The 13014-nt window shown below is 35.7% G+C and overlaps 1 protein-coding gene across 49 annotated transcripts in view; it reads right to left on the bottom strand.

Annotated features, from left to right (window-relative positions):
- The window catches only part of AFDN (afadin, adherens junction formation factor), a 92829-nt gene that overhangs the window by 24695 nt on the left and 55120 nt on the right, over nucleotides 1-13014 (bottom strand). For 26 of the 49 annotated variants that reach the window (XM_034428443.3, XM_034428456.3, XM_034428463.3 and 23 more), the window contains 8 exons: nucleotides 11628-11648; nucleotides 10765-10910; nucleotides 9274-9368; nucleotides 7971-8236; nucleotides 5423-5566; nucleotides 3729-3927; nucleotides 2968-3071; nucleotides 2579-2665 (listed from right to left, as the gene is read on the bottom strand). In XM_034428443.3, the coding sequence (XP_034284334.2) occupies nucleotides 2579-2665; nucleotides 2968-3071; nucleotides 3729-3927; nucleotides 5423-5566; nucleotides 7971-8236; nucleotides 9274-9368; nucleotides 10765-10910; nucleotides 11628-11648 (1062 nt within the window). The remainder of the gene's footprint in view (nucleotides 1-2578; nucleotides 2666-2967; nucleotides 3072-3728; nucleotides 3928-5422; nucleotides 5567-7970; nucleotides 8237-9273; nucleotides 9369-10764; nucleotides 10911-11627; nucleotides 11649-13014) is intronic. The other 23 variants (XM_034428447.3, XM_087882896.1, XM_087882909.1 and 20 more) reach the window with 1 other exon arrangement.

Here is a 13014-nt window from a genome sequence, read left to right as displayed (position 1 = left end):
ACTCTCAGAGCATTATTATCCCTGAACCCCAATAAGCCAATTTCTGCCACCCAAAGTGTGCTTCTTGGTACTATTATGGGTAAGCAACCACCTAAGTGTCAGCAACTAGTTTGCCACTGGAATCATCACAGCAGCAGTAGGAAATCACTCAGAACAGACTGGAATTATAACTATTGTCCTTCAGCTCAGAATAGCTATGCTCATATAGAATGCCAATGTTGTAAACAATATACTAACAGAAACATAGCTGGCCTTTTAGACATTTGATCCAATACCACATCTTTGTCATTCACTGTTAATGACAGCTTCAGTTAATCCCCTATTAACTAAAAGGTGATTGGGTATTGTAGTTATTTCAGGAATATTATGAATTAGAAGTATAGTCTTCTTTAGCAGTGAAGTCAGTGGATCTCACTATTCCAAACATGAAAGTGATGTAGTGATTGAATTGATTAAAAATTTAGTTCAGACATTTGTTTTAAAGAGCAGCCAACAATTTGCATTTGGTTAGTCGATGACAAGGCATAAAGTCAACAACTTCAAATTGCCAGATATTCCTCAATTGCTAAAATGCATATATTAAGACCAATGACATCCCTTTGCAATTTTCTTCTTTGATTTTAGATAATAGCACCTAAAAGTACCATCTCTTTAGCAGAAAGACTTGATATTTATCAACTCTTTATTACAGAACATTTAAGAAGCATTTAAAATACTTAAGATGATTACACATTAATCCTATTAAAATTATACAAGAAAAATGTACTTCTCGTCTATTAATGTTACTTTAAGTTTTAATTCACTATTAGAGGAATTTTGGCTACAAGAGAAAAACAGTCCTGGCTCCCTGTTGATTCTTTCCCAAAACCTGCTTCTTGATAAATATACAGACATTAATCAATGTGATCAGATTAATAGAAATTTTAGGAAGCCTAGAACAGAATAATATATTAAACTTATAAATTGTTCCACTGTCTCATTCTACAAGCTAATTTTTCTTTTGCTTCAAAAAGGCTAGTGAAATTGTTCACTTGTTAATAAATTACGCTAGGAACTCTTCAAAACCAAACATTCCTAGAAGTCAGAGATAACCTAACAAAGTGTTCTGTTTGCATCTTAATGCAAAATGTTCAGTGAATCAATAGTTTTTGAGACAAAAAACAGCAAATTCAGTTCAGTGGAACAATATCACTGCCAGAATAACATTTAGAAATTATTTACATACTGTTTAAGAGAAATAAATATCAGACCAACATCCATGTGAACTCTTCCTTAAAAATCAATAACAGGAAATTTCATTTGTTCATTTGCTATTTATTTCATTCCTTATTAGATTTATATCCCATCTTTTCTCTGGGAGCTAAACATTATATACATAAAACTTAGGATATGGTCCCATAAATAAAAATACATTTACAGACTAATCTAAAAAAATGAAGTTTCAAACAGCACATTGCATTGCGGGGGGGGGGGGGTTGCTTTATTTTTAGTTACATGCATTTAGTATTTTTCAATACTGGAGCAGTGCACCATCTGCTGGGCGAAAACTGTTTAATGAAGAATTTACTTTAGATTACACTCAGGTTGCTACAAACTTGAAAATCAACAAGCAAGCCTTTCTTTCTTGGACAATATAGATGTATAGCCAATGAGATACATTAAAAATAAAGCCTCTAGTAAATTGAATACAACCTGATTTCACGAACACATTCATGTGGTTTTCTTGACAACAATATGTAACTAGTTTGTTGTATTCTTCCTGATTTTATTTTATTTTTTTTTGGGGGGGGGGGTTCTAATCTATAATCATCCATTCATGTTTTAGCTAAATTGACCAGCTGCGACATCAACAAAAACTGTCTCTAATTCAAAAGCTAGGGGCAGTGGAAAGAAGAAAGACAAAACAGATATTTGTTTGTGAGAAAAAAGTGTTGATCTTAACCAAGTATCCAAACAATCCTGTTGTGTTGAGCTTAGACACATGGAATCTTGGGAAGCCCAAGTATGTGCCCATTCACCCGAACAGCCATTTTGCATCTTTAACTGATTTTCAGCTTTTGCGATTCTACCTTTAGTCCTCGGTGTGGTAAAGAACAAGCTGGTCTGCAAGTATCTCAGGATTAAAAAAGGCTATGCTCATGTGGAAAAAAAATATGCCATACAATAAATGGCACTTATTTTTCCATATGGGAAATGCCCTGTTTCTCTCATACTATCACATTTCAGTTACGTCTAACAGAAAAGTCTAGTGAGATTGCATTGCCTTTTATCTTTAAAAAGCAAGAAATATCATGGACACATCACCACCTGCTCCCATACCAGCCAGCCTCCTTATTAAGATAAAGAAGAGACACCCTCATGTCTCTCATGTGTAGTGAAAGAGCAGCTATCCAAAAAATGAAATAGTTGCTATACCAGCATTAGTGAAAACTTTAAAAACAAATAACCCTAATCAAACAAGTTTTTTAAACTTCCTGTAACTCAGTGACTGCTTCCAATATTTATTCATATTAAGTGACAAACGATCTATTGTTATCACTTCAAATAACAAGTTTCATATCAATAAATCATTTTGTACCTTAGCAGCAACTATGCTTAGTCCCATCCCGTTTTGTTTCTTTAGTGTTACAGTAATTATTTCAGGTTCCTTCCTCAGTGGCTGAGCCTGATGAAACAAAATAAAGAGAAAATATTGAGAACCGGCTAGAGCGCTTCCTGAGAAATACTTTTGATTTTTAAAAAAAACATTGACGTTATCCTGCTATCTTAATTATTCCAATATTAAAGGGTAACAAAAAAAGCAACAATGACTTATTAAGGGAATGCTTTTTTTTTCCACTGTAAGAAAAAGTTGGGGAATCCTACATTCTAATTCTTAAATATTTTCAAATTAGTACAAATCTCATATTTCATTGCATAGTTTAATGTATCTATTTCTGTTGTCTTTCCTGTAATATGAATACTTGCCAAATCTGCATTATCTTGTAACAGATGGCTCTCATAATCTGCACCTTCAAAATATATTGTCCAAGTTCCTGGTGAGCGTGGATGAGGTGTTAACCTGCAAAAAGCTAAATGAAAATGTTAATGGATAACAAGACTTTCTTTATGCTCGAATAAGTTAATTAGAACACCAGAGAGACCTCCAAAAACTTACTCCATAAAGGATTCATTACTAAAAAAAATATATTGGGCATCAATTTGGTAAATACATTTATTTAATTGCAGTTATTATAAACTACACCAAACCATAGATTCTGGGTGGTGTACAACAGAGTAATAAGAATACTGGACAAAACAAACTAAAAGTATAAATAAATTACTTTATTGTGGCCATTAACTAGGACAAAAAACTAAAACTATATAAAGATGGGCCTCAAGATGACATAAAACAATTATTGCACTAAAACAGATTGGGTAATGGAATGTGTGGATGACTGATGGGGACGAGATAAAGAGATGCTGCCTAGGAAACATTCAGACAAGAGGGGAAGGAGTCTGCAATTGCTTAATGGTCAGGGAAAGAAACTTAGGAAGAGCCTGCCATAATTGACTAGACTGTTAAAAGTGATGGTGGAAAGTTTGTTCCTTCAGACGTGCAAGGTTCTGTTAGTGTAGCCTTTAAATAAAGTAGATTTAGCTCTCATTTAGTCATGTTTCCTGTCTGGTTTACCTGGGAGGGCTGACATGTAATTTCTACATAAATGCAAACCTTTAAAAAAGCTAACCTCTTTGGCAGAGTGGATCTAAAAATTCCTGTAATCCATTTGGAATGTTTCGGACAACATCACATGAGTAACCATCTTCTGGGAGAAGAAAAGGAAGCTGAAGATCAGGGTCCTCTTCTAACTGTACTTCTCTACCATCACTACGAGCTAGTTCGTCAGCAGTATTTTCTGCAACAGCTACCACATTTTCTATTAACTCCTGGTGGAAAGAGGAAAAATATGCAGCATTATACATGGAAATCAAGGCAAGGGAATTCTACATTTTTTGCTGCCTGGAGTTAGTCATGTTATTAATTGATTCAGGGACCAATGCAGATATTCATTGTTCGGTTAAGAAGAAGAATTTATTTGGTAAGATATATTTCAGGAATATTAAATATCAGGAAGAAAACATTTAGACTATAATCACTGTTCTAGTGATTGTTCAAGGAAACGGATAAGCTAAATACAGATAGCCTTTGCTTAATGACCCTTGGGATCAGAATTTTCATTGTTATTGAAGCAGTTGTTAGGCAAAATATCAGGTGACTGTATAATTTAGTGATGGCAACTCCAGTAGTCCTGGCTGCAGTTGTTACACCAGAACTGCACTGTTGTCTGGTGAGGACCCCACGTATCTCCTGACAGTAATCCTGTGACCACAGGGGCGTGGCAATGGCTTTAACTTTGAGGACTGTTCATAACTCTCAATTTGTTCGATGCCATTGCAACTTCAAACAACAACTGAACAAATGGTTGTTAAGTGAGGTTATCAGTGTCAGGAAATACAAGCCAAAAATATGCATTGGATCATTACATAGGAGATAAAATCCCAAATCTGAGAACCATAATATCTTCTGAGTAGCCATCTAATCAACAAAAGCTAGCAGAACTAGAATAATAAATAACATGACTATGGAGACGTCTTTACTTAGCACAGAATATACATTCAGGTTGGATGTAACAGTTGCTCTGGAACATCTGCCCAAATAGCTCTTAATTTTGTACATATTTAAAAGGTTTCTGACCTTTTAAAATGTACCATGGTGAATACATAATTCAGAGACAAGCATTTAGATTTATTTTACGGGTAGGCTTCACTTACTGACCACCTGTTCAGTGCCTGTTCAAAGCTACGACGACAGTAAAAAGGTAGATTTATGACTTTCCCTTAATGTTGTGGCCACTGCAGCATCCCTGAGGTCACAATTACTATTTGGACAATTGGCAAGCAATCCACATTTACAATGTTTGCAGCATCCTTCAATCACACGATTATCATTTGTGACCTTCACAGCCGGCTCCCAACAAGCAAAGTCAGTGGGGAAGCCGGCAGGAAGTCACAACTTGTGATCAGATGACAGTGCACTTAATGACCCATGGTGATTGGCTTACTGACAGCAGGTGGCATTGATGTCTTAAGTCAGTAACATCTCATGACATTTCATTTAACATCCGCACCACTTAGTGACAGAACTGCCAACCCCAATTGCAGTGAGACCTACCTATATATTCTTTGAAAAAAAAAAAAAGTACCATGCACAGAATAAAAAAAACCCACTAATTAAAAATTATGTTTTCAACATTATTATTAGCTTCCTTAAGTAAAAATGTTTTCATTCACTGCCATATAATTTCTACTGTATTACATAAACTTATATTGAATGCCCTTCAATCACCCACCTACCCCAAATTTAAAAATAAAATTAACTTACTGGTGGGATAAATGGCTCATCTGGGGCACAGTGATAGTTTTGTAGCAATGCATGCAGTTGTAAAGAATTGAGTTTAAAACAGGTACTATTAATATTAGGAATGTCTTCAGGAGAATACTTATCCATAGTAAGTAATGTAGTTGCCTGAAAAAAAAGATAATTATAAGTAGATCCACTTTGATATTATATGGTAGCAGTGAACACTACAACATAGATAAATGATTCTGATTTAGTACTACTTAAGTTCATCAGGAAAATATTGAAACAGTGCAATTTTCATTTTGGATTATGCTTTGTCTCATTTTTTTTCTTCAATCAGTCAGCATACCATAATCACTGGACAAACTTAAAATATAGCTTGATTTTGTCTTGTCATGGATTGGTTTAACATTACACATTACAAGCCTAATCACCAAACATGCTGGAGTTTTGTTTGTTCCCCACCATTTGGGTTTGTTTAGGAATGAACTACAAGATGTACAGTATATATTCATTCCAAGCTAAATTAAAATAGTGTATCACCACATTTCTATGGAAAGTTTCCAGGCAAATTTATACTGAAAACTGTTTCAAGGAAATTCTTATAAAACAAGTAACTCCAACTTTGCACAGAGTTCACATTTATGATTTTAAAAAATTCTCTTTTCATCCAAAGGCTTGTTAATGAAAGTGGTTCACAAAATATGAATGTAAATATGATTGTAATAAACAACATATACATCAAATGACTATTTAAATAAATAGTCAATAAAATAAAACACCCAAAAGTGACAGATCTCATCATTTATGAGGGCCACAAGAGGTCAAGAGACATTTTTAAAACTAAGTATGTTTGAGGCTGGCACTTGGCTGTACAGCATCTCATCTTATCATTTATTAAAGATATATGGAACAATAAATAGAACTTGAGATTACCATATGCCTTTCTGGTTGCCAGAAGACGAACTCAACAGGAAAAGGTCTTCAAAGTGACTCTGCACTAATATTTTATTCACATGCATTTACATTGAAAATTGTGCTGCATGATTTCCCTTTTTTTAAAAAAAATTGATTTATATGCCGCCCTTCTCCGGAGACTCAAGGTGGCTTACAGTGCGTTAAGCAATAGCCTTCATACTTTTGTATATTTTATACAAAGTCAGCTTATTGCCCCCACAAACTGGGTCCTCAATTTACCTACCTTAGAAAGGATGGAAGGCTGAGTCAACCTTGAGCCTGGCAAGATTCGAACTTACTTTAATTGCAGACAGCTGGTGTTAAATTACAGTGCTTAGTCTGCAGAGCTATCCAGGCCCCTTTGCTAAATAGCAAGCTCTCTTTATTTTCCTTTATCAAAAGTTCCCACATTCTTCAAAGAAATATGAAGAGGGCATCAAAACATTCACTTTAGCAACAACCAAGAATGTGTCTTTCTTTGAATTCTGACTGTCAAGAAATACAGAAAATTTTGCCTAGGCAGGGTTAATTATAACCCTGCCTAGGTTATAATGGCTCCTACATCTGTGTCAGTAAGGTATCAGATAGCCGCCATCCTGTGACACTAAAATACAAGCAAGGAAACTATTTTATCTGCGTACTGTGCATGTATCAAGAAGCCAGAAGGATTTGGTTATACTGTTCAAAAATTCTAGCTCTGATGCAAATTTCTGCAGTAACAGAAAAATATCAAGAAAGCTCCACTTGGGAGGAAAAAGAAGAAAAACAATGCCCCCAGAAATTTCCATCCATAACTTAAAAGTGACAGTTGCAGAAAGAAAGAAGGGCCTTTGTCAGAAATCGTTTCATGCTGTTTGCATACAGAACCACAGAACTCTGTAGTAAAATAGAATCATAAACCACAGGGCTGGAAGGGACCTTAGAGGTTTTCTAGTCCAACCCCTTCCCCAAGGCATGAATCCTTATACAACATAATATTAAATATTATAAAATATTACAAAATAATTTGAAATAGTACTAAATAATATGTTGTCACAAAGTATGCTATGTAGACTTATCCAACCTATTACCAAAGGCATACACCAATTTAGAATCAGCATAGCTTTTGCACAATAAAATGGAAATATAGTATAAAATAGAGTATGAAGTACAATCCAAGGCCTAAAACTGTCTAATGTAGAAGAACCTAAAATTAGTAACATTATGAAATTTACTAGATTTATCAACTTTTCAGAGCAGCCCTTTAAAACTGCACAGAAACACCAGCCATACTTAAACACATTTCTGGATATACAAAGGCAAGCATCAGGCACAAACTAAACACTATAGAATCCCATATACTATATAGACTGAACATTAAATAGCACATTCTGAAATCTACTCATAAGAATTAGATCCACAATTAAATAGTGCTTAAGCATTCCCATCCAATTAAGAATTTTCACCACAGATTATGGTACAGAAACTGGGTCAATAATATCGCAGAATTGAATAATATGGGGATTTCCTAATTTCCTAAAGCTGTTTATTAAAATTACTGTCTTATACAACTCGATCTATGTGTCTCAAAAGACTGCGAATTTATTTTTTTCTAATATACTCAAATACCTACTTGTACTATCCGACTGAGATGACAATCAGCAGCCAGCTCCAAACCCTGTTTTTCTGCCCAGGCTTCTATATGACCCAACTGTTGACGAATAATAGCTCCCCAATAATGTGAACACAGTCCTGAATCTGGATCAGTAACCAATCTGTTAAAAAGCCACATGTTGATAAAATGAAATAGCTGAGAGAAGAGCTGTATTGTCAGTGCTGCATTCACTCTACATCGTCGCAACAGGGACATGGCTCCAGTTAATGTATGCAAGACATCATCTACAAGGAAAAAGTTGTACATGACATTTTACTCGGCAATAAATTCAAAATGGAACTATGCATCTATGTTAATAACAAAAGCTAATGTCTAAATGGAACTCTTTATTACAAAAAGATAGCACTGAACACCTTACATTACTTTATAATATATCACATTATATTATAAACTTTTAATATTAATATATATTATGCAATATATAATTAATACAAATATATTGATATGGATAAAAATAAGTTTTTATTATTTTAACCCTTTACTGCTTTCCCTGCCTCTCTCTCTCTCTCAGAAACAAAAACAAGCGGTTGCTTATTACTATTGTATTATTGGCAAGCCGCCAATTCTGTTACCTTAGTTGTAACATAAACAGTATGTAAACAGGGGAACAGCAGTCTTTTTCTTATTTGCAACTACAATCGATAATAAATTAAAGGCCACATGTTTCCCTATTTAAACCACAAACAAGATAATTAAGGAATCCACTGGTGATTTATAGTTATTGCTTCCCAATATAGTTTTATTGTTGGGTATTCCAAAACTGTACTCTTGGGCATTCCATCCTGTCGAACTTTAACTGAGTTTCTTTTAAACTTTACACATTTTTTTTAGTAATGCTACCATCTAAATCTTACTCAATAGTATTTTAGTATTCCACTATTACAGTTTTAGTAAAATAATATAAACCATTGAGGTTTATGTAAAGTATCATTTGTCCACAATGAGGTTACATATGACTTTACTATAAGACCCTATTAGAGCATAATTATAATATTCATTTACACCTCCACAGGTAAATGTATGTACTTACATTAACAAATACATTCTAATATCACACAAACAATAATGTAATGGATGACCTGGTTTTCAGTAGGTGACCAAGTTCCCTAAATAAATAGATGTCTTTATTTATAGGTAAATAAAATATTTCTTACTGCGCATGAATATACTCAGCAGGGTTTCCTAACATATGCTCATTATGCTATCACAGTCTTGTTAAGATAACATACATTATAATTAATATAACATAACATATTCTAACCTATTTTAGGTCTTTGAGGATTATTCTCTTCTGGATCATCAAGGAATGCAGGCATGTAGTTATTAAGCTCTGACTGAAGACAGTGGACCAAGTACCTGAACAAATAAATGGTGTGAAACTGGTGAATAGTAGGCAAATAAGTTCAAGCTTGTAGTGCTATGAAAAATAATTTCATTAAAAACACAGAAAATCTAGATCTCCCAGATGTTCCCTATAGGTACCAACTCAAAAATAAGTCCCATTGTTCTATGGCCGTGATGGCGAACCTATGGGATGCGTACCACAGGTGGCACGCAGAGCCATATTTACGGGCATGAGAGCTGTTGCCCTAGCTCAGCTCCAGCATGCATGCATGTGCCAGCACGCTGATTTTTGGCTGACCTCTCCCACGCCACCCCTCCCAGGAGTCTCCACGCAGCCATTTTTGGATGCCAGGTAAGTACAGGGCTTGTAGGGAGGCTCTGGGAGTGTGTTTTCGGCTTCTGGAGGGCCTCCGGGGGGGTGGAGAGGCTGTTTTCGCCCTCCCCAGGCTCTAGGAAAGCCTCTGGAGCCTGGGGAGGGCGAAAAATGGACCTACCGGAAGTCTGGAAATGGGTCATTTCCGGCCTCCGGAGGCTTCAAGTAGGCCTGCTAGGCCAAAAACGGGGCACGGGGGGCTTGTGCGTACATGCGCAGGGAGCATGTGTGCATGCGCGGGGGGCATAGCATGGGGCATTGAATCATGGGTGTGGGCACGTACGCATGTGACACACACACATACACGCTCTTGCTTTTGGCACGTGACGGCAAAAAGCTTAGCCATCACTGTTCCATGGTATTTATTTTCAAACAAGTATACTAGTAACCTACATATACATGCACCTATATTGAATGTGTATGTGTAGCCTACACACATACAAGTTGTGAAATATCTGCTATATTATTTCCAAGAAATAGAAATATTCTGGCACTAAAATTGAATTAACATATTAAAATTTGGCCATCACAAGCTTATAAAAATTTAACCAGTATCTCAAATTAATTATTTTATGGCACTACTATTTTTGTGGGGGGAATCACTGATTGATTTTCCTATTTAACAAGTTAGGAAAGGTGGACAGTGTATAGGAATTTCATATATTTAACATTTTTTCTGATTTTTCTTTTAGGGGGATGGGAAGGTATCTTAAATTTCAGGTTATCTTGGGGGGGAGTTACCTTAATTTTGAAATACAATGCTAATCCAATATTCCTGAACATTCCTTAGGGTTCCAAACTGAATGTTTCTTTTATAACCATAGAACAATTTATAGTTTTTCAGAATAAATATAGTAATTATGCCATATCTATAACAATATTTTAAAAAATAAAAAGAATACATATCAGAACATTTACACTTTTAGAAACACACATTACTTCGTTTCCAAACAGATTTAGAATTCAATCAGAATAAACAACTGCTCATTAAGAAAAATAAAAATGGATCCCCAAGCATAAATTAGTTTTCCTTACTTAAATGCCATCTGAACTAGGTGTGCCAAAACATCTTGTGCATCTAATGTGATTCGACTTAACTCTCGATCCTGCTTAATAAAGTTTAGCAACTCAGATGCATTTGCCATCCAAAAAGCAAGTGCCCCAGCAATATTCTTCTGTTTCTGCAAATATTGAAAAAGGGCTGTAAACATCAACATAAATTCATTCTGTATTTCAGCTTTCATTCTGTCAAAGGTTCTGTTAGATAGACCAGTACCAACTAATAACCAAACATATCTCAGTTACCAGATACTTGCAAATAATTTATATGAAACTGCAAATAATATATAGTGCCTGTTACAACTGCTTTAAATTGCAAGTTGAATGATAAAATATTAAATTTTCCAAATGCTGTTAATGAAATGGACTTAGCATGTTGTCATGAAATGTTGAAAGCTTAGATGTATGCATTATCTGGTAATCTGTATGTGTGTGAGCACACATTCATTAATACACACTGTCACCCAGATACTGCCTAGTCACTGGCTTTGACACCAAGCAGTATCAAGTACTGATCTATCTCACCCTTTCCCGACCACAAATGCTAGGCCAGGCAACCTCAGATGAGATCCAAAGAACAGAACCACAGACAAAATAAACAAAAAAGGAAGGAAAAGAACTTTTGTCATTACATCTCTGTACTGAAGTGCGTTAAGCAGAAATTATGAAATGCTGATAGGCTGCGCAGTCAAAAAAGGATTTTAGTACTGCATGTTCCAGTTGCTGAATGAGTGTTATGTTCAATCCAGCTGTAGAAATATTGTATTTTACATGGAAGCAGCATGAGAAACTGAGCTAAGCCAACATAGCTAGGATCAGTTCCCAGCAATATATCCTACCTGATCAACCTGGTCTACCTCCTGGAGAAAAACGAAGGAAATCAAACAGAAGAAAGAAACTTGTGAACAATCATGACAATTTTAGAAATGAAACACTAAAATATGAAAGCACAAGACTTATGCTCAGTCACATTAAAACATTTCACTGGGGGAACATGATATAACTGAGAAATTAAAAGATATATACACACACATACACACACACACACACACACACACACACACACACACACACACAAAACTTTTTAGAGGAAGTCCAAGTTTTTCCTCCAGCCAATCTATATATATGCATTAATACCAATGGTACAATCCTGCATGGAATAATGTCTAAATCTGTCCATGGAAGCCAGTAAAGTCTTCTATCTTGGCAATTCTTCACCATGCTAGCCAAAACAGTTAGTAACAGTATTGTTAGAGAAAAGAAAAGAAAACCTCTGCAAAACAAAATAATGCATTTGTTCAAAACTTTATACTTTTTGTTTCTCTAGCCTTTGAATCCAGGAGTTCCTAAGTCACTCTTGTATTATTTGTTTATCGTCTCACTTATTTTTTCTCACTGAAAGTCATTTGCTATGCCTCCAAATATTGCTTCCAAACCACTGAAACAATGCTTCACAGCAAGATCAGAGACTTACACCACACAAATATTCAGGGTAAGCGATGGGAAGTGCTGCAGGAAGAAGAGGGGCAATGGCTTAGCAGCTCACCTTGGCCTCAGTTGACAGGCTTCCTAGCCAAGTGGGCTCTGGTCAGCCAAGGCTACACATACAGTGGGGCAAAAAAGTATTTAGTCAGCCACCAATTGTGCAAGTTCTTCCACTTAAAAAGATGAGAGAGGCCTTTAATTGTCATCATAGGTAGACCTCAACTATGAGAGACAAAATGAGAAAACAAATCCAGACAATCACATTGTCTGATTTGGAAAGAATTTATTTGCAAATTATGGTGGAAAATAAGTATTTGGTCACCTACAAACAAGCAAGATTTCTGGCTCTCACAGACCTGTAACTTCTTCTTTAAGAGGCTCCTCTGTCCTCCACTCATTACCTGTATTAATGGCACCTGTTTGAACTTGTTATCAGTATAAAAGACACCTGTCCACAACCTCAAACAGTCACACTCCAAACTCCACTATGGTGAAAACCAAAGAGCTGTCGAAGGACACCAGAAACAAAATTGTAGACCTGCACCAGGCTGGGAAGACTGAATCTGCAACAGGCAAGCAGCTTGGTGTGAAGAAATCAACTGTGGGAGCAATAATTAGAAAATGGAAGACATACAAGACCACTGATAATCTCCCTCGATCTGGGGCTCCACGCAAGATCTCATCCCGTGGGGTCAAAATGATCACAAGAACGGTGAGCAAAAATCCCAGAACCACACAGGG

The sequence above is a fragment of the Pantherophis guttatus genome, chromosome 1 (genome assembly GCF_059756535.1).
Source record: "Pantherophis guttatus breed Tessera chromosome 1, ASM5975653v1, whole genome shotgun sequence".
In the NCBI taxonomy this organism is placed as follows: Eukaryota; Metazoa; Chordata; class Lepidosauria; order Squamata; family Colubridae; genus Pantherophis; species Pantherophis guttatus.
This window is presented reverse-complemented; position numbering and strand designations above follow the sequence as displayed.